The sequence below is a fragment of the Chrysochloris asiatica genome, unplaced genomic scaffold (genome assembly GCF_000296735.1).
Source record: "Chrysochloris asiatica unplaced genomic scaffold, ChrAsi1.0 scaffold00016, whole genome shotgun sequence".
Lineage (NCBI taxonomy): Eukaryota > Metazoa > Chordata > Mammalia > Afrosoricida > Chrysochloridae > Chrysochloris > Chrysochloris asiatica.
This window is the reverse complement of record NW_006408534.1, coordinates 10278614-10306520: the sequence shown is the minus strand read 5'-3', so window position 1 is coordinate 10306520 and position 27907 is coordinate 10278614. Positions and strand designations below refer to the sequence as shown.

The following is a 27907-nucleotide window of genomic DNA, read 5'->3' as shown; positions in this document are numbered from 1 at the left end:
CTGAGACCATCAAGGGAGAAGAGTGGAGAGTGGGACACTACCCAGAGAAGCAGTGATGCCTGAGATTGATGCCTGAGATGGAGGCAGAGACGATGATGTAGAGAGATGGAGCAGCTGGGGACTTTAGAAACAGAGAGGGAGAGGGGCTGTGTGCTGACGACTCGGGGGCAGGCTTGCGGGGGTATACTCTTTGGCTGGTTGATGATGTATGGAGGGGATTGTAACCATAACAATGAAACAATATACGATAGGATGAATGTAAAACTAATGTTCTTCCATGTAATCTATCACATAATTCACCATAAAACATTAAAAAATAAAAAAAATAACGGCAGTCCGATTGACAACTACAAGAACAAGAGACATCAAGGCAAGTGGTCAGGTCCCCTCAGGGCAAACCCCCTTCCAAGACTAAGACTCAATGGTAATACATGAGCAGACATGCGCTCTGACTAGCAACCATGTTGGTCACCTATAAGGGGAAGTGAGGGAAAAACAGCAATGACGCTGCAAGCTAAGCCTTACCACATTCAGTAGACTCCTGTGAGAACTCTATACAGGGTCACTATGGGTCAGAACTGATTCAACAGCATTTAATAACAACAACAACAGAACAATTGCAAGACTATGATTTTCAGCTCTAGCACCTTGTGTTAATAAGCTGGCCCTTGGAGTATCGTAAGAAGAAGGTCTCCTTTCTACCCTATTGATTTTACCTCACAGATTCTTGCCCTCCTTCCCCAGTAGTTTATAATCCATTACTACACAGGAAAGAAGTCCCCAAAGTATTCTAGTTACGACAAATTGCACTTTTTTGTTGTTATTTGGTAGAGCTTATCATTAGTAATATGTACTATATACAATGTCGACTTGTATAATTACTGATGTTACTCTTTTCAGATTTTCACTCCCAGATATTTAGTTTTATCACTTACTGTTCAAAGTACTTTTGTGTTTGAAGTTGTTATTCTTAACTTTGCATTGTGACTTGGGTAAAAGTTTACAGAACAAAGTGTCACTGCTGTACTTTGAAAAAGTGAGGTATTGATGTAATGTCAGAATTGACTTAACACGGAATCAGAACCCCATCATAAGTTGGGGACTACTTGTCCTTAATTATCTTGGTGCTCAAATTGTACCTGATGGGAGTCCCTCCAAAAAGGTTCTGTGTCTTTGTGACATCAGCTATCATTTTAGAAACCTACCTCAATAGGTTCTTTATAGTCTTTCCCACAGTAAGAACTCTGCTTCTCAAAGAATAACTATGTGCTCTTTTCCTCAATCCTATTTGTTGTTGTTGTTAGTACTGTGGAGTTGGCTCAGACTCATAGTGACCCTGCACAGGGTTTCTGAGGCTGTAAATCTCTACGGGAGCAGAAAGCCTCATCTTTCTCCCACGGAATGGCTGGTAGTTTCGAACTGCTGACCTTGCGGTTCGCAGCCCGATTCATAACCACTACGCTACCAGAGCTCCTTAGTACATCTAAAATAGTTTCAGTATTGCTGAATTTTACTATCAATCTTATTTAAAAAGCGTTCTTTTTTCCCACTCTTTCTTTCTTACATAAAAATTAGAGTACTAAATATTTTTGTGCATCACTTTTATCACTTAAAATTATGTCCTGGAAATCACTCCTTGTCATTTTATAGAGGTCCTCCTCATTCTTGTTTAAAGGTACTGTAATACTCCATTATATGCATGTACAATAGTTAATTTAAAACAATCTTCTATAGTTTTCATTTTTAAATGATAAATAATGATGCAGTGAAAACCCTTGGTTGTATATTTTTATATTGTTAAAGGTATAACGTTGGGATTGATTCCAGATTCCTGTGTCACAGGAAAAATGCACATGTAGTTTTCTTAAATATGTTGAAAAGAAATTGACAGTTTTACATTTCCACCAGCAATGTAGCTATATATATTTTAATCCCTAATTTGTCTAGTGAATCTTTTCGGTTATTGTACTTTTCATCTCTAGAATTTGTTCTTTTTTATAGTTTCTATTAATTCAATCATTGTCTTCATATTTTCCTTTGGGTTTTTGTTGTTGTTGTTGTTGTTGTTGTTGCTGTTGAAAATAGTTTCTTTGGGAATAATTGGAAAATAATTCTTCTGGGGGGAAAATATATGCTGCTTTGATATTTTTCCCTTCAAATATCTAACATCTGGGTCCACTCAAACTCATTTTTGTTGACTACTTTTTTCCTTGAATATGGGACATTTTCAATAAAATGATGTAGCAACTCTGGATTCCATTTTGTTTTCTGAGGCTTGTTGGTTTAATTGGTAGTGACTTGCTTGAATTTAAGCTCTAGAATCTGTCTTCCCCCATGATGTCAGCTCAGCTTTTCATTCTCATTTTTACTTTTTAACCTGGCATTCTAGGGATCACCCCTTGATTTGCATGGCTTAGTAATCAGCCAGTAATTTGATCAGAATTTGTGCCCAATCACCTTGAGCCCAGAAGACTTTCATGCTGTTGATTGATCTGTGTGTAGGCTAGGGAATGCATACAAAATGGCAGCCAATTCTCAAGTTTCTCTTGGCTCTAATTTTACATGAGCCTGGTGTAGTGCTATGGGTTAATGTGCTAGACTGCAAAATCAGTTTGAACCACAAGGTCAGCGGTTCAAGCTCACCAGCTGCTCTTTGGAAACCCTATATAGGGTTGCTATGGGTTGGAATTGACTCGATGGCACTTAACAACAATTGCAGGTCTGTGTAGCACATCTATAGATTTCTAGCCAGCTGGGGTAAATGGAAGAGAAGCCCTGGTGGTGCTATAGGATAAGCACTAGGCTGCTAACCACAAAGGCAGCAGTTCAAACCCAGCAGCCACTCCACCAGAGAAAGTGGAGGCTATCTGCTCCCATTCAAGATTTACAGCCTCAGAAACCCTAAACAGGGTCGCTATGTGTTGGGATATCTGGAGAGCATATTTCCACCCTTACAGTTTTCTAGATTGCCCCCATTAAATTTCAAATTCATTTATTTGCCTCTTGTGGTGGCTCTGTAGGATAAGCACCAGATGGACTGCAAACCACAAGGTTGGCAGTTTAAGCCTACTAGCTGCTCTGAGGGAGTAAGGTGAGGTTTTTTGCTTCCACAAAGATTGACAGCCTTGGAAATCCTATATAGTGTTGCTATGAGTTGGAACCAACTTCATAGGACTTAACAATAATAACAACAAAGGACTTGCGAGGCGAATGAGTATTGCTACCCAGCAGAGATACCATTCTCCTATTTCACTCTGATAGATTGACCTCTTTACAGTACTTGGCCAGATCAGGAGTTGGTAAGCAAACTATGACCCACGGACCAAATCTAACCTTCTGCCTAATTTTGTACAACTTGTCAGTTAAAAATGGTTTTTTACAACTTTAAATGGTTGAAAAAATAAAATGTTTCATGGCATCATGTGACTCATGAAATTCACATTCCTGTCTCCATAAAGAAAGTTACTTTATTTACATATAATCTATGGCTGTTTTCCCACTGAAATACTAGAATTAGTAGCTGTAACAAAACCATACAGTGTGCAAATCCTAAAGTATTTACTAGCTGTCCTTTTACAGAAAAAGATTTGCCAACCCCTGCTGTAGACTTGGGGCATGTGCCTTACTGCTTGATTTGCAGGTTACAAGCATGGACCAGACCGTGGAGCCAGACTAGTCATTTTCATAGTCCGGCAGTACCTGTTGCCAGTTTTGTCACCATTGAAGTAACACTTAAGCTTTCTGGGCCTCAGTTTCCTATCTGTAAAGTTGGGGTAATAATATCTATCTCATAGAGTTATGAAGATTAAATGAGTCACTTTATGTTTACACGAATGCTTAGATCTGTGTGCTACTATTTGTAGCTTTACCCTGGCTTTAAATGAATTTTAGCGAAATAATATGAAATCTCTGTCCCACTAACTCATCTACCCCACTACTCCTATCTACCCTACTACCCCAAAGTACTAACTATCTTAAATCTCATCTCTTTAAAGACTCTTCAGAGAAAATCCTTCCTTTATCCATGGCTTTGTTGCCCATGGACTAGCCTGTGTTGGCAACTCCACCCCCCACCCCACCCCCAACCACTGTGTGTCATCTACTCTGCCTGTCTGTCCTTCCCCCCAATGACAAACCTTGCCTTTCCCAGCACTCTGTGTTTGTCCTCCCCTCCACACCTTCCTACTACATGGTTCTTTGTCTCCAAAATATTTTTTTCTGGGAATCTCAAAAGGGTCACTGAGATTTGTTGGAGGGTTGTAGTCTCCATTCCTATAACAAGCTTTAGTTTGGAAATCTGTGCCTAATGTCCCAGTGGGTGTGAACTAGAAGTATACTCTTATGCCTTATAAAATTCATGATAAATTCTTTTCAGGGTCAACAACTGAATTCTACTCCTATGAAATATCTAGGGTAGGCAAGTGTATAGAGACCAAAGTTTATTAGTGGTTACCAGGAATAGGTGGGAGCGACAGGGGAGAAAGAGAACTCCCTATTTAAGGGATACTGAGCTTCTGTTAGGAGCCCTCATAGAGCTCCTGTTAAGGGTGAGGTCAAAATTTGGAAGAAGGTACTGGTAACCATTGAACAATATGATAAATATAGCTCGTGCACTGAATTGCACACATGAACAATGTTGAAAATGCAAACAATGTGTTAGATAGATATTTACCACACACAAACGCACAATGTGAAGCTGTCAAAGAAAGCTAGAGGAGAAAAGAAAAAGAAAAGCCTTTTCCTCCAGGTCAGATTTCCCTTCTTCACTAATACTGACTGACTGGGGGCTCTAACATGGCTCTCTCTTATAAGGAATGAACACTCTGGGCAGAGAACTGAGTAGACAAAAGTTGAAGGAAGCAGGGGACCTGGAGCTCTGATTACACATCAGTGTCACAAATGTATCTCTGTCAAGATTAGGGAGGAACTTGAAACTGTTCACAATACAACATCTAGGAAGCAAGCAAAATACAAAATGGTATCCATCTTGACTGCAACCAGCTGAAAAGTAGGTTTCAATGTGGATATGAGAATGTGAACAAGTGGGACCACTTTTGATTGTGATGGCATTATAGGTGATGTTGTTGTTAGTCCTGTCTAATTGGTTCCAACTCATAGCGGTCCTTGGTTTCTGAGATTATAAATCTTTGTGGGAACAGAATCCTTCCTTTATTTAGTGTTGTTAATTTTACATAGTATTTGTGTAACCAAAATGTCAAGTGTGTTATGTGAAAATTTATCAACCTGCACACTTAAAATAGATATAGTATCATATGCAAATTAGATGCTTAAAATAAATAACTTTTAAAATACTGGCCACAGGTAAACTGAGATGAGGCTTGAGAGTCTTTGGGTTGCACCACCTGCTTCTTCTTACCTTTTACCTAGCAATCAGCAAAAGCCCTCAGTACAAAGGATTTTAGGAATCTCAAGGGTTCTCTTAGATTCTCCTAGGCTCACATTACCTCCAGTCTGTAGTCCTTTGCTTTCCGTGCTTTGTCCTGGATCCCCAAACAACAACAATTCATCCAAAGTTACCTTCTCATGTGTTCTGCCCTTTGCTTACCCAATCAAGGCATCTGGCGATAATGTTCCAATAAGTCATATGAGGTCAACTGCTAATCCGTCTTAGATAAAACTTTTGCTTTTCAGCCTGGGTGTTTTATCATAATTGGTTGTGTTAATGAAAGCACTGTGTCTCACATAATGATGGAGTCAGTTGTGAAGTGTAATCTGTACTTTCTTAACACTAGGCAAACTTCTGAGCTGGGCATTTAAGTGGGAGTTGGGAAGAAGAGGCCTGACTGAAAGAAGACTGTAAATTGGGAAGTAGACTAATTTTGGTTAAGTAATCTGAGTTTCTTATTTTTTTTTTAGGGACCACCCAGGCCCTCACTGCTCCAGGAAGAAACACGTTGGAAGAGCAGCTATGGCCAGAGGTAAGGACTTGTACTGGTTAGGAGAGTTAACGAGGTTTCCCCTTCTAGTAGGCAATCCAATTCTTCATGAAATTGGCAGGCCCCTCCGTGAGGCCTTGAAGGCATGGGCTGAAGGAGCTGCTTCCACCAATGATAGCTGGCTGGCCTGACAGATCAGAGAAGGGATAACCATACCTCCTGGAATTTGGGATTTAATTTCCCTGCAAACTGAACAGAGAGTTCCCAGAAGTGTCCAGGAAAGATTGTAAATGGACTTGTTATCTCCATGAACCTTGAAGTAGATGGATCTGAAGACATCTGGGTGAGGTCTTCCCAGAACATCTACAAGATAAGATTCCAGCTTAAACCCTTTATCTCTTATTGTAACAGATGTACTTTCAATAGAAAGTAACATGTATCTTCTTGTGATAGGCAGATGTAGTCAAGTACCTCCTTTATTTGCACATTTATGATCCTCCTCCTAAAGGCTGCCATGCTATTCACAGAAGCAGAAATCACTCTGGGATCTTGTACAAGTACTTGAGGAGGCCTGACTAGCCCTGAGAACCTGAGCACTGGCCACTCTTCTGCCCTCAGAAAGAATTCAGAAGCCCCTCTGGACTGGGGACACTTTGATCTGGTGGGGACACAAGATTCTCCAAATTTCACATCTATCTACTTAGCAGCAATGAATAAACATAGTGTCTCATATGGCTGTTTTTGTGTATATAATTGAATGTAAAAGGAGAGTGTTACTGTTAAGTGTTACTTAGTTGGTTCCAACTCATAAGCTGGTGTGTTTGAACTGATTTTGGGGTTAGCAGCCCAGTGTTTATCCCACAGTGCTACACCAGGATTCCCAAAGGAGAGTGCTGTTAAGTAAGTTGCTAAGTGCCTTCGAGTCGGTTCAACTCATAGCCACCCTGTATAGGATTTCCAAGGAGCAGCTGGTGGGTTGGAACCGCCGACCTTGTGTTTCAAACCGACCTTGTGGTCTAGTGCTTACCCTATACAAATAAAAACAATAGCATAGAATAAAATTGACTTTTATTCACTATCATATTCCCTTTTCACCCCAATTCTGAGATGTCATTAAGTCATTACTATAACATTGCCACCACTCCTCTGTCACTTTGTCATACTGTGATGGCTTGTGTGTTGTTGTGCTTCTGGAAGCTCTGCCCCTGGTATTTTAAAGACCATCAGGGTCACCATGTTGGACAGGTTTCAGCAGAGTTTCCAGACAAATACAGACTACGAAGAAGAAGTGAACCACTTCTGAATGTTTAGCCACTGAAAACCATATAAATTGTCAGATATAGTGCTGGAAGTTGAGTCCCTCAAGTTGGAAAAATAAGACTGGCAAACAGCTGCCTCCTCAAAGTCGAGTTGACCATAATGACATGAATGGAGTAAAGTTTTCAGGACTTTAATTTACTAATGTGGCCCAACTCAAAATGAGAAGAAACAGTTCCAAATAGCTATTACCAGTCAGAAAGTGAAATATACAAAGTATGAATCTAGGAAAATTTAAAGTTGTCAAAAATGAAATGGAACACATGAAGATCAATATCCTAGGCATTACTGAGTTGAAATTGACTGGTATTGGCCATTTTGAATCAGACAGTCATATGGTTTACTATGCCAGAAATGTCAAATTGAAGAGGAATGGTGTCATAGTCATCATCAAAAAGAGTATTTCAAGATCTATCTACCCTGTCTGTGATAGGATAATGTCCATATGCCTGCAAGGAAGGCCAGTTAATAACACTGTTATTCAGTTTTACACACCAACCACTAAAGTCAGTGATGATGAAACGGAAGAATTCTACCAAGTTCTTCAGTCTGAAATTGATAAAATATGTAATCAAGACGTATTGATAATTAAGAGTGGTTGGAATGCAAAAGTTGGAAACAGAGAGTAATGATCCACAGTTGGAATATAAGGCCTTAGTGATAGAAATTATGCATAATAGAATTTTGTAAGACCAATGACATTGCAAGTACCTTTTTAAAACAGCATAAGGAAACATGGTGGCTCCATAAGATAAACACTGCACTATGAACCACAAGGTCAGTGATTTAAGCCCACCAGTGGATCCATGGGAGAAAAATGAGACTTTCTGCTCCCTCATAGATTTACAGCCTCAGTTACCCTATTCAGAGTCACTATGAGTTGAAACTGACCAACAGCATTTAACAATAACAACAAACAACATAAAAGACAACTATACACATGGACCTCACCAGATGGCATATTCAGGAATCAAATTGACTACATTTGTGGGGAAAATGGTAGAAAAACTCAATTATCAGCCACAGCAAGGTCAGGGGAGACTGTGGAACAGGCAATCAATTGTTCACATGCAAGTTCAGGCTGAAGCTGAAGAAAATTTAAACAAGTCTACGAGAGCAAAAATATGACTTTAAATATATCCCACTTGAATTTAGAGAACATTCCCAGAGCAGATTCGACCAAATGACCAAAACCCAGAAAAGTTGTAGAATGACATCAAGAACATCAAACAGGAAGAAAGCAAAAGGTCATATAAAAGACAGCAAAGAAAGCAAAGACAAAAATGGAGGTCAGAAGAGACTTTGACAGTTCGAAACTACCAGCTGTTCTGCGGGAGAAAGACGAGGTTTTCTGCTCCTGTAAAGATTTACAGCCTTCAAAACCCTGTACAGGGTCACTATGAGTCAGAACCAACTCCATGGTACTTAACAACAACAACAACATCTGACCAATCAGTTGGAAGAGAACCATATTTGTGCCCATTCCAAAGAAAGGTGATCACGTGGAATGTGAAAATCAGCAAACAATATCACTAATATCATAGACGAGTAAATTTTGCGAAGATTATCCAAAAGCAGTTGTAGCAGTACATTGACAGGGAGCTGCCAGAAATTCAAACCAGATTCAGAAGAGGACAGAGGAATGAGGGGTATCATTGCTGACGTCAGGTAAATCTTGGCTAACAGCAGAGAATGTCAGAAGTATGCTTGCTTGTGCTTTATTGACTTTGCAAACGTATTAGACTATGTGGCTCCTAAAAAATTATGAATAATATTGTGGAGAATGGTTATTCCAGAACACTTTATTGTATATTGTACTCATGTGACGGTTGTACATGGACCAAAAAGCAGTCATTAGAATAAAACAAGGGGATACTGAATGACTGAAAATCAGGAAAGGTGTTCAGAATTTGATCCTTTCACCGTATTTATTCAATCTGTATGCTCAGCAAATCATCCAAAATGCTAGATTATATGAAGAAGAACATGGCATCAGCATTGGAAGAAGACTCATTAACAATTTATGATACGCAGATGATACAACCTTGCTTGCTAGAAGTGAAAAGGACTTAAAAATACTTGCTGATGAAGATTAAAGACTACAGACTTCAGTATTGGTTGCACTTCAATATAAAGAAAACAAAAATCCTCACAACTGGACCAGTAAATAACATCATGATAAGTGGAAAGAAGATTGAAGTTGTCAAAGACTTCATTTTCCTTGGATCCACCATCAACACTCATGAAAGCAGCAGTCAAGAAAACAAAAGATGAATTGCATTAGGAAAATCTGTTGCACAAGACCTCTTTAATGAACAAAGCTGTCAGTTTGAAGACTAAGGTTAGCCTGACCTAAGCCATTGTATTTTCAATTACCTCATACGCTTGTAAAAGTTGGGCAATGAATAAGAAAGATCATTTGTAATTGATTCATTTGAATTATGGTGTTAGAAAAGAATATTTAAAGTACCATGAACTACCAGAAAAACAAATTTGTTTTGAAAGATATGCTCCTTAGAAGTGAAGATGGTGAGACTTTGTCCCTTGTACTTTGGACGTGTTATCTGGAGGGACCAATCCTAGGAGAAGGACCTTATGCTTGGTGAAGTGGAGGGTAAGCAAAAATGAAGACCTGTAATGAAATGGATTGGCACAGTGACAGCAACAGTGGGCTCAAACATAACAATTGTAAGGATGACTCAAGACCTGGCAGTGTTAGTTCTATTGTGCATAGGGTTGCTAGGAATCAGAACCAACTTGATGACACCTAACAAGAACAGCAAATTATTGGCAATAGACATATATCCTCTTTTTCTATGATGTCTGATGAACAGAACTGCAGAACATTTTTGCTTCTAGAATTTGAACCCAGACAGAACAAGCACATGGGCACTTTTAGGCTAAGTTTTTGGGACCTACAATATTTCCATATAAGGCGATTGATGTTTCTGATGTTTGGTTTCAGTTGCAGTTCCTGAGGGATTTTCCATTTCCATGCAAACTAGAGAAGCCAAGATCCAAAGTGCCTCCTAAGTCAGGTACGTGACCACTGGCCATGAGTAGGAGAGGCCAGCCCATCTTGTACTCCCAGTGTACCCTGAGGCATTGATGTACTACAGCTTCCCCATCCTTAGTCCTTTTCCCCTCAGTTACTTTTATGTAGGGCCATAGCCCAAAGCACCATTCAAAGATATAAACCAACCTGGGTGAGTATGAGTTTTGAGAGCTCTTCTCTGGATAGGTGCTCAGTATCATAGGAGCTTAATCACTCACACACCTTCCCCATCACTCTCCCAGCACAATCACGTCTCAAGACATCTCCCCACGCTAACATGCGTGAGTCACCTAATGCTATAAATGTCACTCTTGAAATGGTCTTCTTCCCAGCTTTATCATATTTTAAATGGCTTCATTGTAGACTGTGTTTAATGGTTTTATTTATGTTTGGCATTACACTGACTTAATTAGGGTTTTCAGTTCAACACGCTTTTCTTGTTGTTTCTCAGTGAATCAATTCTAGGACAGAATAGAACCGTCCCACTGGGTTTCCTAGATTGTAATCTTTATGGTAGCAGGGTCTCAAATCTTTCCTACTATGGAGACACTGAATAGATTCGAATCACTGACTTTTTGGTTAGCATTCGAATGCTTAACCATTGTGCCACTAGGGCTCCTTCTGCTTCTTACTTTCCTATTATATAAAGACTTTGGGTAGAAAAATAAATACATGTGCTTCTTAGGAAATGACTTCCTTAGGAAATGTTGGTAACGTAATGGTTACGAGTTGGGCTGCTAATCTCAAGGTCAACATTTTGAAACTACCAGTTGTTCTATGGGAGAAAGATGAGGCTTCCTGCTCTCATAAAGATTTACAGCCTATGTAGGGTTGCTATGAGTCGGAACTGACTCCACGGCACATCACCACCACTCCATATCATGACCAGGGATATGTCAGTGGTCCCTACTAAAACAAAAAATAAACCCACTGCCGTTGAGTTGATTCCAACTCATACCAACACTATAGGACAGACTAGAATTGCTCCCTAGCGTTCTTGAGACTGTAACTCTTTACCAGAGCAGAGACAGCCTCATCTTTCTCCCAAGGAGTAACTGGTAGGTTTGAACTACCAGCCCTGTAGTTAGCAGCCCAACATTTAACCCACTGCACCACCAGAGCTCCCAGTGGTTTCTAGGGAGACTTAATTTCTAAAATGCTAATGACTCAGTGGGTAAAAAGTCTCTGAGTGGTGCAAACAGCTAATACGCTCAGCTGCCTGCTGTAAGGTTGGTGGTTTGAGTCCACCCAGAGGCACTTCCGAAGGAAAGGCCTGTTGATCTACTTCTGAAAAATACAGCCATTGAAAATTCTGTGTAGCACAGTTCTACTCTGACACATATGGGCCCCCAACACTTGGAATCGACTCCAGGGCAACTGGTCAGGAAAAGCAAGGTTAGAAGGTGGACCAAAGAGTTTCCTAGGTGTATCCTTTCTATGTGACCTAGAACTGATGTTTATGTGTGGTCACAGGCTTTGAGTGCTATTCTCAGACAATCTTAAGCAAAAGCTCTCTTTTTCTGTACTCAGATAGTGTTCATTTTACTTTTTTTGCCTTCTTACTTATTTACGGTAGCCCATAGATGCAGAGCCCCAGGATATAGGCAGTGAGAGGCAGGCAGAGATCCAGATGAGAGGAAAAGTGGGGGCATGAGTGGCATTTCATGGGACCCCTATTGGGCCTCCAGAGAAGACTGAGTCTCTTTTTTGGCAGAATTTCCATGCACCCAATAACCTCCTGGCCTTTTGCTTTCCATTCCCCCATCGGGTACAGTCAACCTCAGCTATCCAAGAACTGGGGCAGGGATGTGAGTCTGCACTTCCCATGGCCTGCATTTTGGAGAGTGTACATCAGGCTTTCCTGGTTCTTGTCTTTGCAGTTCACTCTCTGAGGCCTTCTGATATTAAAGTCGTGGCAGCCATTGGGAATCTGGAAACTGTGAGTATTTAAAGGAACTACTGGTAACCCAGTGGAATATCTCATTTTGAAAGAGAAGAACATTATATGAGTTAGCGAAATCCTTAAAGCGTAGGGTATACTGAATCTTTCTTGATAAATCAACTGAATCCCTCTCTTCATCAGGAGGAGGGAACTTTTTTTTTTTTATTGTGGATGGCACTTATTCCTTGATAAACTAAATGAAAGCTCACAAAGGATTTTTTGAAAGAAATTATTTTAAGTTTCTATTTCTGTGATAAAGTGGAAAAAATGTTTCCTTACTTTATAAATTAAAAATGACATCAAATCCATCTTTGTCAATGAAATTTAAGTGGTATATTTTATATAGCCAGGTAAAGAAGAAAGGTAAGAAATAAGAGAAAGATGGAAAGGGAGGAGAGAAATGGATGAACAGAGAGATCTATCTGGAGAAAAGAGGGTTGGAAAGCAGAGACTAACAATGTGCTTTCTCAATGAGTGTTTGCTTCCCATAACCCTCCCTGCCCTGGTCTTAGTAAAGCCACCTCAGCCCTGGTGCCTCTCAGTCTCTAAGGACCCCTAGCCTACAAGAACACTTCCTTGTCAAGTCTCTGGTCTGTCCAAAGCATCACTTATACCTCCCAAACTTAAACCTGGGACATTCCCCTGACTCCTCTGGTGTTGCCTTCTCAACTCAATTGACCACTTTGCTTCCTAGCACCCCTCCCCTGTCCCCACTGTATCCTGTACTCCTACTGCTTCAGCTCCCACCCCACCCCACCCCGAGGCCCTGCCTGCCTAACTGAACACCCCAGCCCACTACTCCATGCACAGTACCAGCAAGCCTAATGCCCTCAAGAGCCTGGTCCTATCTCCCCTCTTCTCTTCATACGTAACTAAGTCCCAGCTCTCTCTGGAATGAGCCTGGGACACTCCACCAGCTATTGTCTGACTACTCCCTCATGTTTCTGAATGCCGCCTCTGCTTAAACACTAGGTAAGGATGCCCAACGTTTGTTTGTTTGTTTGTTTGTTTGTTTGTTTGTTTTGAGACCTAAACATAAATCTAAGTGTTGATCAAAATTACTAAAGCTGTGACTGGGAGCAGTGGGTGTAGTAGGGAGAAGGGTGTGGAGGTGCTGGTGTGTAGAAGCACAAGATTTAATATTAAAACACCAGACACAAACCCAGTGGCAATCTGGCAGGCAGCACTTCCCCAACCTTGTTTTATTCTCTCTGCACTGGGAGCTTTAAAACTGCAGGCATTACTGTCTTTATGCATTGGTGAAGCTGAGGGGGTAGGGGGAAGGTTTTCTACTGGAAAAGAAGTGAAAGGAAAGATAGAAATCAGTTTTAAAAGCAAACAGCAGTGTCAGGCTGTGAATCACAGGTTGACTTGGCTAAGCCTGTATGTGTCTGCTTGCTGATAAAGTCTAGAGTCCCAAATTCCTAGAATTCCTATGAGACTCTTGCATTTTTCTGCTTGGGAAACTCTTGCTGAGAAATACCACCCAAAGTCAGGTTTTGAAAGTTAACCCAGTGCAATGGTCTGGTCTCTGGAAGCGTCTCTCTAAAAAATGCTTTATTCAGGCCTGTCAATGACTGTCTCTTGTGAGCCCGAGGCTGATGCCACGGGTTATAGCTGCAGTCCAGGTGGGTCTCCAGCATCAAAAGCATTACCATCACACCAACGGCACCTCTCCCTCTAGAATAAAACCACAACACACAATTCCTTGGAGACCTTCTTCCTCTGGGTGCCCAGAACGATGACCACCATCAACTTTGCCTGGTTTGGTTTTAAAATCAGGTTAGGGGAAAATAATAGAAGGCACTGAATTATGAAAGAAAAGTTTTTAAGAAACATTTATTTCATTGCTATGGACCTCATTTTATTCATCAAATTTTGAAGATCAGATTAGTACAAGTCATTTTCCAAACAACACTTGCAATACATGTTCAGTATAACAAGAGATTTTTTAAAACCCAGATATATATAAACTAAAAAAAAAAAAAAAGAAGACCCCATCATCCACATCTCCTACATCTGCCTCAACACTTGCTCACATTTGCTTGTTCATACTTTCTTGCCCTCTCTCATTTATAGGGTATATACTTGAAGAAAAAAAAAATATATATATATATGTAATGTACTATCTGATTTTTTCCCCACCTAACCAAAAAAATGTCATGGAGCCCTGGTGTGACACCATCGGATAAGCACCGGACTGCTAACCTGAAGGTTGGTGGTTCAAACCCACAGGCCACTCCTTGCAAACCCTATACAGGGTTGCTGTGAGTTGGAACAGACTCCATGGCACTTAACAAGAGCGACAACAACAGTAAAGTGTCATAGACATTTTACAACCCATTGTACCAGATTCCTTGAGAACAGGGCCCCTGTCTTATTTAGCTTTGTGTCCTCAGTGTCCTAGTGCTCAGTCATCAAGTGAGCAATGTGGAGAGAAATTGGGTGGCAGCAAGCACAATTGAGAAGCAGGCGTTTGCAGTGTTTGCCCCAGCCCTTCATTTCTGTGACTGTCACTGTGTTCGTCTCAGGTTCCTCAATTCTCCCCCATTGATCCTCTGGTCCTCTCCCCTTCTCCCCTCTCTTCAACACCTCCCACCAAACTTGTTCTGAGAAAAAGAATTTGCTACCAATCAATCATCAAAAGAAGCAAAATGGTGATCCTAAGTCCTGATGCAGTGTAGATCACCAGGCATTTCTTCTAACATGCCTCTGGGTGTTCTTGAACCTCCAGACTTTTGGTTAACAACCAAGTATGTCATCTGTTTGTCCCAGCCAGATTGCAAGGATAGAGAGCTCTTTACCATGAAGCCAAAGCAGGTTGGTTGTAGGTGATATGGGTAAAGCTGTTTACCCATCACCACCATATCTCAAGACGCTTTCTTCTATGAATTTCGAGAGAGATTATGTCAGAAATGAAAAATACTACTGCTCATGACACCTATTTACTGAGCACTTTCTGCAGACTAGCTCCATAGTATCCCCATGAGCTTGCAAAGGACAGGAGGCCCAGTGGGGTTACCGTGGTTTCATTTCCAATCCTCTAACTGGTAAACTTCCCCACTAGCGAATCTTATGTTGTTCACATGTTACCAAGGGGAAAAATAAAAATAATTTTGTTCATCCAAAGCATATTTATTCCACAAATATTTGTTGAGGATTTATGTGTCAGACACTACTCTAAGCCCAAGCAATATCAACAAGAGCAAAACACACACAAATCCCTACCTTCTTGATACTGAGGTTCTATTTAAGGGAGATAGATAATAAGCAAAATAAATTTTAGATTGTGGAAAGTCACACTAAAGCAGTTGTTTTTGTATCTATGTAGAATGTTAATATTTTATGATACATTTAATTTAAGCTTTCCTTTTCCTGTTTTCTGTTCTGAGAAAAGCATTCATACTTTTTGGATGCTCTGAAACCTGTCAAATAATGCTGCTAAAGGAAAACTTAACATTTTTCCCTCATAGTAAAACTACCAGGGGGTGGATGTGGTCTTTCTCTGGGTACACAGCTTCTCCTTTCATTGTGGGTCAGGGTGACCTGACAAGCAACTTGAGGTCTCACAAAGAAAGATCCCACCACCTTCCCTGGCTAGGTTATTAACATCTCGTATCTTTTTTCCAGCCTGCTGACTCAGGGATGATCTCCCTAAAGAAGCAAACATGGTAACTGTCCTGGAACCACAGAATGATAGAGCAGAAAGGAGACTTTCTGCTATAATCACATTGCTTTACCAAGGAGAAAAACTGAGAGCCAGAGAGGCCAGACGCTGTACTCAAAGCAAACCTAGGAGCAGGTGGCAGAGTGGGACCACACCCAGCCTCCCAGGCCAACACTCCCAGTGCCAACAAGTCACCATGGCCATGCTGGTGAATAGGGAAAAAATGTAGGAAGGGACAAATATTGAAACTTGCTTCCCACTACCTGGTCTCCTGTCTCTACTTTTGGAGAACCACGCAGGATTTGGGCCAGGGCTAGTCAGTCGTTTACACTGGCCAACAGCCTCTTCCAGTGTTGGGGCCAGACTAAAGCAATGGGAAGGAAGACGTGGGTTCTATGCCCTCATCCTCACCCCCATTTGGTGACTCCATTGCCATTCCAGCTATGCCTCTGACTCCAGGAAGGACCACTGAAGAATTAGAGCCAGTCTGATCCAAAGCTTGTTAGGAAACAGACCACATCAGTCAGGGGAAAGAGTTGTTGATAGGTAACAAAGACAATCTGACATTTGTGTGGTTGTATCTACTTGCAGGACTGAAAAGAGGTCACATCAGCCATGCGCACTAGTCACAGGTGAGTTCTGTGTTTCTATATCTGGTTTCAGATTGTCCTGCTCCTCCCCATACAGCAGTATTTTTGGTTAATGGGGATCTACCCTACCGACCACTTCATTACCAAAGCCTGAGGCACAAAGGGGAAAGCAGATAAGGGGGCGGGACATGAAAGTCACAAAATCTTAATGCAAGGCATAACTGAGGGTCTCTGGGTAGAGAAGTAAGCATTGGGTTGAGGTTAGGAACTAGGGTAGAGAGGTTGGAGGCTAGTGGGAAGGTTAGACTGAGGTGACTGACAACCCTGAGGCTCCTTTCCTGAAGGTTGGACTTGTAACACTTCAGCTGGGCAAATAGGCCATGATTGTAAAAGAGAAAATGATAACCAACCATTCCTCCCACAGTCTACTGAGCTAGGTTTCATAACTCGTTGCAATGGCCACAAAGAGCTCAGACACCATACTCACAGTGATGGAGTTTATTAGGGAAGTTAACAGGTTACAGTTCAGGGTCAGAAATGTTCAAGACACAGCCTCTTCTTAGCCATGCCCATAGGTAGGCCTCTCTCTGAGCAGTGTTACAAAGCTCCTGTAGAGCTGTTGATAATAAATGCTCACAGACCACACTACACCATAAACCTCAGCCTAAAGACACTAAAGTCTTTACCTCCAAGGACTAACAAACCTAATTCCTCCAATTAAATGCTTGGAGGCACCCCACTCTGCAAGCAAGCCACCTTCTCAAAGTCAGCTTTATTTGTTCTCTAGACTTGGAAGCCCACCACTCTGTCTCATGCTCTGGCTCTTGGTTCTGCTGCTACTGCTCCTTTACTGCTCCTTTGGTGTAACAGCTTTCTGTCCCTGGGTCAAGGAGGTTCAGTGGACAAGGATCTCAGGGTCCAAAGGATATGCTTCACTCCTAACCAATCTTGTTGGTAGTGAGACTCTCCCTCCAGTTTCTGAGATGGCTCATTTTATACCCAGAGTTCCAAGTTTTAAACAATCACAGTGAACTCTGTTATCAGTCATTTACAACTGAATCATATGAACCTGTCAGGATCTACTCTTATCCCAGACCCATCAGAAAAACAGTCTTTTGATGGGAGTTAAAGATGAAGGCTAGAAGAAGCATGTTAAATAATTCACTATACCACAACAGTTCACTCTTCAAAAGAGAGGACCCAAGTCTAATTTTCAGTCTATTTCATTTTGCAATAACTCCCTGGCTTGTAAATTAATATGTCAGTTGAATTCAGGAAAGTGAAGTGAAGAAAATAAAAATGGACTATAATCTCACTATCCAGAGATAATCTTTGCTAGCATGCTGCTTTTTTAACATATGAAGTGCTTAGGGATATGTGGTCTGATTTTTTTTTTCTTTCTTTTCATTTACCATCAAAGGTCCCTTCTGACTCTCTGTATTAAGTCATCTTGAAATCCCTAAATCCCTTAGCTCTAGCTGAATTCGCCTCCTGTGACATTAGAGTCTTCTATGCTTGTGGCTCATAAATCGAGAACAAGGGAAACCACAGTTCACTCCTTAATTAGAATAAGAAGAGGTAAATAGAAACATAAATACTCAGCAGAGCCACCCTCCAGGGGAGTGTAATTAACAAGGGACCCTGGGAGCCAGGGCTGTCACTTCAACCAGTGACTTTGCACAGAGAGCCAGGTGTTTACTAGACACCTCAGAGAGGAGAGATGAAGATGTTGGTCCTGTCCTCAGGTCCTCACACTTCAGCTGGGAAGGCTGAAGCCTGGTGTCAGCCCCTATGCTATCTGATGGACAGAGTTTTGTTGGTCAAATGTAGACAAGGGTCAAGAGTTTTTAAAAAGGAAGCCCTCAATTGATTAAGTGTCCTTCAGCATAGTGGTTACGAGTCGGGCTGCTAACCTCAAGGTTGGTAGTTAGAAACTGCCAGCTGTCCACGGGAGAAAGATGAGACTTTCTGCTCCCGTAAAGATTTACAGCCTCGGAAAACCTCTGCAGGGTCGCTATGAGTTGGAACCGACTGCGGTACTTAACAACAACAACTCCTATGCCTAGGCCTGATTCTGTTTACATTTAACTGGTTGTTGTTGTTAAGTGCTGTTGTCAGTTCCAATTCATAGCGACCTCGTATAGGGTTTTTGAGGCTTTAAATCTTTGTGGGAGCAGAAAGCCTAATATTTCTCCCATGGAGTGCTGACATGCTCAAACCATGGACCTTGTGGTTCACAGTCCAGTGTTTATTGAATGGAGCCATCACATTCCTTTTAACTGATGTTGTTAAGTGCTGTCAAGTTGGTTCCAACTCATAGGAATACTGTATAGGGTTTCTAAGAGCTGCTGGTAGGTTTGAACCACCGACCTTATGGTTAGCAGTCCAGTGCTTATCCCACAGCATCACACCAGGAGTCCTTTAACTGCTTGTTGTTGTTAAGTGCCATTGAGTTGGTTCCGACTCATAGCAACCCTGTATAGAGTTTCCAAGGAGAAGCTGGTGAGCTTGAACCGCCGACCTTGCGGTTCAAACTGATCGTGCAGTCCAGTGCATTAACCCACAGTGCCATACCAGGACTCCCAAAAGAAATACAAGGAGGCTTCAGAGAGTCTGTGGAAAAGTGGAATGAAACATAATGGAGTTTTTCCCTAAAGACTTTGAATGCCCTCATAAAGTGGCACAACTGGGATATTTGGGAAGATGGCATATGTCTAATATGTTAACACCACAGATACAGCTGCTGTGTTATGTTTTCTGATTTTAATTTTTGGTGCTGTGGGATAAGCACAGACTGCAAGGTCAACACCAGTGACTTCTTGGAAACCTGGGTTGCTATAGGTCAGAATTGACATGGCGGCGCTTGACAACAACAATCTTATAAGAAAGTCCTCTCCCTCCATATTTCACTTCCACTATCTCTGTCTCTTCTATCTGTCACACACACATACTCACACACATCTCTATAGTCTTAAACTGTCCTCAGAGCTTTTGTTTTTTCTCTCCACGTGTGTGATTTGGCTACTTCTGCAAACCTAGTTAGGGGTTAGAAAACAAACTCACTTGTTTAAGGATGAAGAAACCTCAGTCACAAATGAATGAGGTGGCTTTTTCTAAGATCACAAAACCATGTGATGAAGTCTTCTGCTTCCAACTCAGCCCTTCTGCCCCATCACACCCCCACCTGCTGCCTGAGATGCTCTCCACAGCCTGGGTTCCCGCACTAAAGGGAGTCCTTCTAAAGCTGCCTTCTGCCTCCACAAAGCCCCCAGGCTCTGCTGGATGGGAGCAAAAACAAAGGGGGCTGTGATGGAGCTGCAGGCAGCTTCCTCCCACCACACTCTCTCCCTACTCGGCCCTCTCCTCTCTGGGGAGCAAGACAGAACTGCTTCTGACAGCACTATTTTTAGAGGTCTCTGGCTGTCAGCTCTGGGACACATTCTCTGTGTGTTCCCCAGAGCTTTCCCGCCTCCTTGTCACTCTCAGGAGGAGAAAGGGGGCCATAGGGAGCCTGTGCCCCGACCCTTCATCACTTTCTCTAATGAGGTGGCAGCTGGTGACAGTTTAAAGCTTTCTTGTCTGCAAGTTCTGGTTCAAGTTGTCTGTAAGACCTTGGGCAAGTTGCTTACCTTCTCTAAATCTCAGTTTGCCTCCTCCTATTCACTGAATTAGAGATAACTTGCCTTGGGTTTGTGGAGAGGATGAAATAGAGAATTCTTGGAAAGTATTTAATGTTGGGCGTGGTCTGGCACTTAATAGGTGCTATTCACTTCCAGAAGGAGCTCTGGTTACAATTTGGGCTGCTAACCTCAGGGTCAGCAGTTCAAAACCACCAGCTGTTCCACAGGAGAAAGATGAGGCTTTCTGCTCCCGTAAAGATTTACAGCCTCGGAAACCCTGTACAGGGTTGCTGTGGGTCGGAACCGACTCCATGGCACATAACAACAACAATTCACTTCCAGGGGCCTGCAAAAAAAAAAAAAAAATCAAAAACAAAATGAGGCTGACCTCTCATGCTCCAGGTCAGGGTGTGAAGGTTGTACCTTGGAGTGGGAGCAGCAACCCCAGCCCCTCACCCCCAAGGAGTCAGGACCAAGATCTCAAACCAACTCTCTGTGTCTTTCTCTCTCTCTCTAGTCCTTTCAGAAGTCATCAGACATTTCAATCCCTCTGTTCTGAGGCCCATGTGCCCTGCTGGGACGAGTGCTGTGCACCACAGTGATGCTGTGTAAGTTCCCTGTCTGCAGCCTTCCAGAGTTGCCTGTTCCTGCTGATCTCTGGCATGTAATCTAGAAGATATGGGCTGGACTGTCAAAGTCAATGAGGTCTAAAAATAAAAATCATTACCAAGCCGAAGCTGAGATACCACTCCCTTACTGACTTTGGACTGGCTTTTGACCTGATTTTGACCACCAGCTCAATGTCTACCCCTTCACACTCTAGCACCTGGGTGGTAGCAAGAGGCAAAATTTCAACCTGCAGCCAGGATGGTGACTATGATCCATAAGGGTCAGACTTCAGGGTTTAGTAAACATATAGAATAATATTTAACTGACTTTCCCCTCTGCTTTTCTCCTGCACAGAGATTTGTGGATTCAGGCCAGAGAACTGGTGAGAAGCATGAAAGAGAACCTGGTAAGAATCCATGTGACCCTTCAGCATACTGGAGGCTGCCTTCATTTGCTATAAGGCAGTCAGACCAAACACACCAACCAGTGAGGCCCCAGCACCATCTTGCCTTGTACTCAGCCATGAGGGTGGCCTGGCTCTTCAAAAATCTTCCTTCCAGCGTGATTCTCTGGAGGTTTTTAAACATAGGACTAGATCTTATGTTTAGAATGTTTCCTGTGAGATCCTGCCAAAAGGAGAGGGACAAATAACTTCTCACATAGGTTCCATAGAAGGGGCAGACTGAGTCTGAATCCCGAGTTCTCTGCCTATTGTTGTTGTTGTTAGGTGCTGATGAGTTGGTTCTGATTTATGCACAACAGAAGGAAACACTGCCCAGTCGTGCCCCATCCTAACAATTATTATTCTTAAGCCTATTGCTGCTGCCATGGTATCAATCCATTTCAATGGGGGTCTTCCTCTTTTTCACTGACCCTCCATTTTACCAAGCATGATGTCCTTCTCTGGGGACTGGTCCCTCCTGATTATATGTCCAAAGTACTAGAGACAAAAATCTCATCTTGACTTCTAAGGAGTATTCTGGTTGTCCTTCTTACAATATATATTTGTTTGGTCTTCTGGCAGTCCATGGTAACTTTCAATATTCTCCTCCAGCATCAGTGCTGAAATGTGTCAATTCTTCTGTGGTCTTCCTTATTCACTGTCCAACTTTCACATATACCATTTAGTATCCCCTTGTTCTGCTTTAATGGCTGCCTCTTAGTCTGTACAATTTCCTCATGAGTGGTCAAAGTGTTCTGAATACCTATTCTTTGCAATGTTATCCATAGCTTGTCATGATACTCACAGTCAAAAGCCTTTGCATAGTCAGTAAAGCACAAGTAAACATCTTTTTGGTATTCTCTGCTTTCATCCAAAATCCATCTGACATTAGCTGTGATATCCTTAGTTCCACATCCTTGGCTGAATCCAACTTGACCCTCTGGCAACTCCCAATCAATGTACTGCTGCAGCCATTTTTAAATTAGTTTCAGCAAAATTTTACTTGCATGTGATATTAATGATATTGTCTGATGATTTCCACATTCCTTTGGGGCACCTCTCTTTGGAATGGGCACACATATGGATCTATTCCAATCAGTTGACCAGGCTGCTGTCTTCCAAATTTCTTGGCATAGAAGAGTGAGCGCATAGAAGAGTGAGCGCCTCCAGTCCTGCATCAGTTTGCTGAACGATTTCAATTTGTACTCTGTCTATTCCATCTATTCAGTGCAGCTTGGACTTCTTCCTTTAGTACTTTATCACATACTACCTCTTGAAATGGTTTAACACCATTCATTTCTTTTTGAAACAGTGACTGTGTATACCTTCCATCTTCTTTTGATGCTTTCTGCATCATTCAATATTTTGTCCATGGAATCCTTCAGTATTTCAAATTGAGGCTTGATTTTTATTATTTTTTTTTTTTTCCTTCAGTTCTTTCAGCCTGAGAAATGCTGAGTGTGCTCTTCCTTTGTGGTCTTATAACTCCAGATATTTGCATTTTTCATTATAATACTTGACTTTGTCTTCTCAAGCTGTCCTTTAAAATTTTTTGTTCAGCTCTTTGTCATCCTCATTTATTCTATTAGCTTTAGCATCTCTATACTGGAGAGCAAGTTTCAGAGTCTCTTCGGACATCCATTTTGGCCTTTTCTTTCTTTCTTGTCTTTTTAATGACCTTTTGCTTTATTTCTGTATGATGTTCTCAATGTCATCCCACAACTCTTCTGGTGTTCAGTCATAAGTCAAATCTGTTTTAGAGATGGTCTCTAAATTCAGGTGGGATATGTTCAAAGTCATATTTTTTGCTTTCATGGACTTATTTTTATAATCTTCATCTTCAGTCTGAACTTTCATGTGAGAAATTGATGGTCTTTTTCACAGTCTGCCCCTAGCCTGGTTTTGGTTGATGATATTGAGCTTTTTCACACATCTGGTGAGGTCCATATGCATAATCACCTTTTATATTGTTTTTAAAAGGTATTTACAATGAATAAATCATTGATCTTGCAAAATTCTATCATGTGATCTCCAGCATCGTATCTGTCTCCAAGGCTATATTTTCCAACTACTGATCCTTCCTCTTTGTTTCCACCTTTGTGCTGCAATCACCAGTAATTATTAATACATCTTGATTGAATGTTTGATAAATTTCAGACTAAAGAAGTTGGTAGAATTCTTCAAGTTCATTATCACTGGCTTTAGTGGTTAGTGTGAAATTTGAATAATGATGGTATTAACTGGTCTTTCTTATAGGCATATGGGTATTATCCTATCTTTTTGATAATGAATGCTACAACATTCCTCTTGAATTTGTCGTTTCCAGCATAGTAAACCATTTGATTGTCAGATTCAAAATGGCTATTACCAGTCCATTTCAGTTCACTAATGCCTAGGATATCAGTGTTTTTGGATTCCACTTCCTCTTTGACAGCTTCCAGTTTTCCTGGTTTCATACTTTGTGCATTTCATGTTCTGATTATTAATGGATGTTTGCAGCTGTTTCTCCTCATTTTGAGTTGTGCCCCATCAGCAAATAAAGGTCCCCAAAGCTTTATCCCATTCGTACCATCATGGTCAATTCTACTTTTAGGAGTCAGCTTTTTCCTAATTGCATTTTAAGTGCCTTCCAACCGGAGGGACTCATCTTCTGGCAATATATCTGACAATATTCTGGTACTATTCATAATGTTTTCATTTTCCAGGACTTAATCTGACAATGTTCATGAAGTTTTCAGTGGCTAACCATCTGGAAGTAGTCCGCCTCTCTTTCCTAGTCTGTCTTAGCTAGAAGTTCTGCTGAAAACTGTCCACCATGGGTGACCCCTCTGGTACTCAAAATACTGCAGGCAGAGCTTCCAGGATCATAGCAACATGCAAGCCACCACAGTTGTATGTATACTCCCTAGCTTGATACCTGGCATGAATTCAGTGCTTAATAAAAGTCATTGTAGTAGATCGAGACGACTATTATAGTAGGAATTGCTGTTGTTAATTACCATACTAACTGTTGGAGTCCCTGGTGTGGCGCTGCGAGTTCATGTGCTGCGGGTTAATGATCTGGACAGTATGGTTAGTTTGCATCTCAAGGTCAGTGGTCTGCGCTCACCAGCTGCTCCTTGGAATCCCTATGCCAGGTTACAATGAGTCTAAACCAACTGGAAGGCAGTTAACAACAACAACTGTTGGTTTTAGATGAAGGTCTCTAATTAAAAGATAATGGAATTTTTTTTTTTTCCAGGAACTTTTTAAAGCCCCCTTAGGGAGTATACAACCACTACTTCATTTACTCTTTCTTAAGTATTGTGAAGGAGCCCTGGGAATGCAGTGGTTAAGTGCTCACCTAACACCCTAAAGATGGGTGGCTGTAACTCACCAGTCATTCTGTGAAAGAAAGATAGACAGCCTTGGAAACCCAATTGTGCTCTGTCCTGTAGGGTCATTATGAATTGAAATTGACTCGCCAGCATCAGGGGTTTTGGGAACAATCAAAGGGTATATTTGCCCCTTTAAAAAAAAGTTTTTGATATATTTTGCAAAATTGCTTTTCAGAGTAATTGTACACCTTTAGACTCCCTACCATATACTTCATCTTTTGAGGGGGAAAAATCGCCATATATACTATTTTATGTGGGCTGTCGTTGTTGTTTTTATTGTTAAGTACTGTGGAGTTGGTTCCCACTTATAGTGACCCTACACAGGGTTTCCGAGGCTGCAAATCTTTACGGGAGCAGAAATCTTCATCTTTCTCCCACAGAATGGCTGGTAGTTTCAAACTGCCAACCTTGAAGTTAGCAGCCCGATTCGTATGAAATTGAAATACAGGCAAGGAACAGTGTTGTCTGGGTGCAAAGTCTCACTGCTGGTCCTCTCTGATGCTGTTGCCTCTTTCCTCAGCAACTCAACTTTCAGAATGACTGGAAGATCATCAACGTGTTCTTCAGCAATGCCAGCCAGTGCCACCTGTGTCCCTCTACCCAACAGGTAAACCAGAGGCGAGGTGGCCCAAGGATTGTGAATGCTGGAGTGGGGGGTGAAGTAGAGTGGCTTTAACCTGCTTGATCCCCACCTATAGGAACTCAATATGTATATATAAGAACAGATGTTCTTAACCTCCTTCAAATCAGGAAAAAGGAGTTGAAGATAGATAGGCTGAGTCAATAATCCTCCTGCAACTGAGAAAACGAGTCATCAGCTTCCTAGCGAGCTAATTATTATGCCTGTTTTAATTCTGGTTTCATGTGAGTACTGAGTTTAGGATAAAACCAGATGTGTACTCTGTCGTCACCCCTTGATGCCTTGAGCTGTAGCTGGCATTTAACTTGGGAAAGCTGTTGCTTATTTATCCAGATAGATGGTTTCTTCTAGGCTCTTTTTTTTTTTTTTTCCTGAGACCAGCACATGAAACATGTGACTATATATGACTTAAGTCCTTCCTGAAAATCTTCCAGGTTAAAAAAGTTTGAGATGGCTCAGAAACCTAGGTCATGGTGTGGCTTAGGAGCCTCCAGCCTGGCTGCCACTAAGCTTCCCTGCCAACTGTCACAGTCCATTTGCTGCCCACTGTCCTCTTAGATGCCCTTCCTGACCTTTGCCAGAACAGGCACAGGTAAAGGTTCTTGAGATGCTGCCATTCTCCCACAACATAAAGTCCCATTGACTCTTGGCCCTCCATCAACATGCTAATGGAAACCAAGCTTCCCCACTCATCTCTTGTTGATCCACATTTTTGCACATGTCCTGGGTTTGTAGCATACAGATAACATTTTGTTGTCCCAGTTCAGTCTCTGTTGGTTGACTTTTATTTTTTTCCCAATGCTAAGAGAAATTTGCAAGCCCTACTTATTTTCTGTCCCTCCCTTCTTTTTTGTCATTATGCATACCAACATTACTTCATAAATTTGTACATTCAAACAAGCTTTTAAGTATGTATATATCCACTCATCTATCCACCCATCTATCCATAACTGATGATATTCATGCATAACTTCATTTTCTCTTCTTGCATGAAGACATATGCTGATGTATTTATGTTGAGTTTGTTCCTAAGATGAGCATGAGTTTGCTCATACTTTTCATGTGTAGATGCGTTCACAGATGCTTCTACTCACTAATGATTTCTTCTACACATTCTATCATGCATATAAGCATTCCTATGTGAGTTCTTGCATTCTTTGATGTATCTGTGCCTTCATTTTGAATATATATTGTGTTCCTCTGTACATGTGTTCATTTATTCAGTATTTACTTTTATTAAATTGTAACTATATAAGCAATACACAAATGTTTTCTCCTTTTGCAAAATGAAAATATTACAGCTAAAACTAAAACACCCCTGGCTACTACCCCCAGTCCTATTCTCCCTCAGTTTCTAAAGATACATAATTCTGTAAATTTCTGTGTATCTTTCTAAATCTTTTGTATATCTATGAGCCTATTTTTAATATGTATGTGTGGATAAGAGATAGAGTGAAAATTTAACATAAATGGTATACTGTATGTATATATCATTGAGGAATCCTGGTGTGGCACTGTAGAACCAGCACTAGACTGCTCACGGCAAGGTCAGCAGTTCAAACTCACACTCCTTGGAAACCCTATGAGTCATAACAGACTCGAAGGCACTTAACAACTACATATCCTTGAACAAGTTCTTCTCACTCACCAGTTTTGTTTGTTTAGATCTAGCCAGTCATATTGATCATGATTCTCCTACTGTTTGCTAAGTAGTATTTCATTGTACAAATTTACTGCAGTAAAAAAAATTTGTTCTTTTGCCATTTCCCTTTTGATGACCATTTGGTTATTTTCACTATAATAAGCATTGCTACACAAAGCAATCTTGATCATTTACTTGAACATGTGTGAATGTTTTTGAAACTGTGGATTCAAATTCATGAGTACAAAACATTAGAAGGACTACAACCAAAATTGTGAAAGATAAGAATATAATGGAATAAACTATACGATAATAGAGTTGATTACATGTAAGTAAAGTAAACGTTGGTTCATGAAACTTTTGATTCATTTCTACCTAGTTATAAGGTGACACTTAGACTCTGGATCATGTTTGAAATCGTTTGAAGACAAGTACCTAGTACAGATTCTTAGAGCTGCTCATGGTCAGATTTGTGCAGTTTGGGTTTTAATAAAACATCAAATCATAGAATTTTGAAGTCACTTGCTGTTGAGTTGATGCCAACTCATGATGCAGATTTTCAATGGCTGATTTTTTATAAGTTGATTGTTAGGCCTTTCTTTCAAGATGCTTGTGGGTACACTTAAACCGCCAAACTTTTGCTTAGCAGAGGAGCATGTTAACCATTTTCACCCTCCAGGGACTCCTTAATTTTAATAGGGACTGTCTAATTGCCCTCATGGTGTGGCACTGTAAGATCAGCACTGGACTGCAAACTTCAAGGTCAGTGGTTCAAACCCACCAGCTGCTCCTTGAGTAACCTATATAGGGTCACTATGAGTCAGAACTGACTCGACAGCACTTAACAACAAATTGCCCACCAGAGTAGCTGGACCTTTACATTCCTCTCAGTGTCTGTTCCCTAGAGTTTTCTAGCACTTGTTATTATCAACCTTAATGATCTTTGTCAACGTGGGAAATTCCCTCAAGATGTAGTTATGTGAATACATAGGAACTGGGTTAATTTGCACATGGTGCCTTATACTTTTAATTGATTATAAACATATGACAAGAGTAATTCTGGACTTTAGACACAGAGAGGGAGAGGGGCTATGTGCTGACGACTGCGG

General features: G+C 41.2%; 1 protein-coding gene across 1 annotated transcript in view; it reads left to right on the top strand.

Annotated features, from left to right (window-relative positions):
* The window catches only part of PLB1 (phospholipase B1), a 173540-nt gene that overhangs the window by 18947 nt on the left and 126686 nt on the right, over positions 1-27907 (top strand). Inside the window, 3 exon segments of the mRNA XM_006835284.1 lie at positions 20606-20696; positions 21052-21103; positions 25037-25123. Coding sequence (XP_006835347.1) covers positions 20606-20696; positions 21052-21103; positions 25037-25123 — 230 coding nt within the window.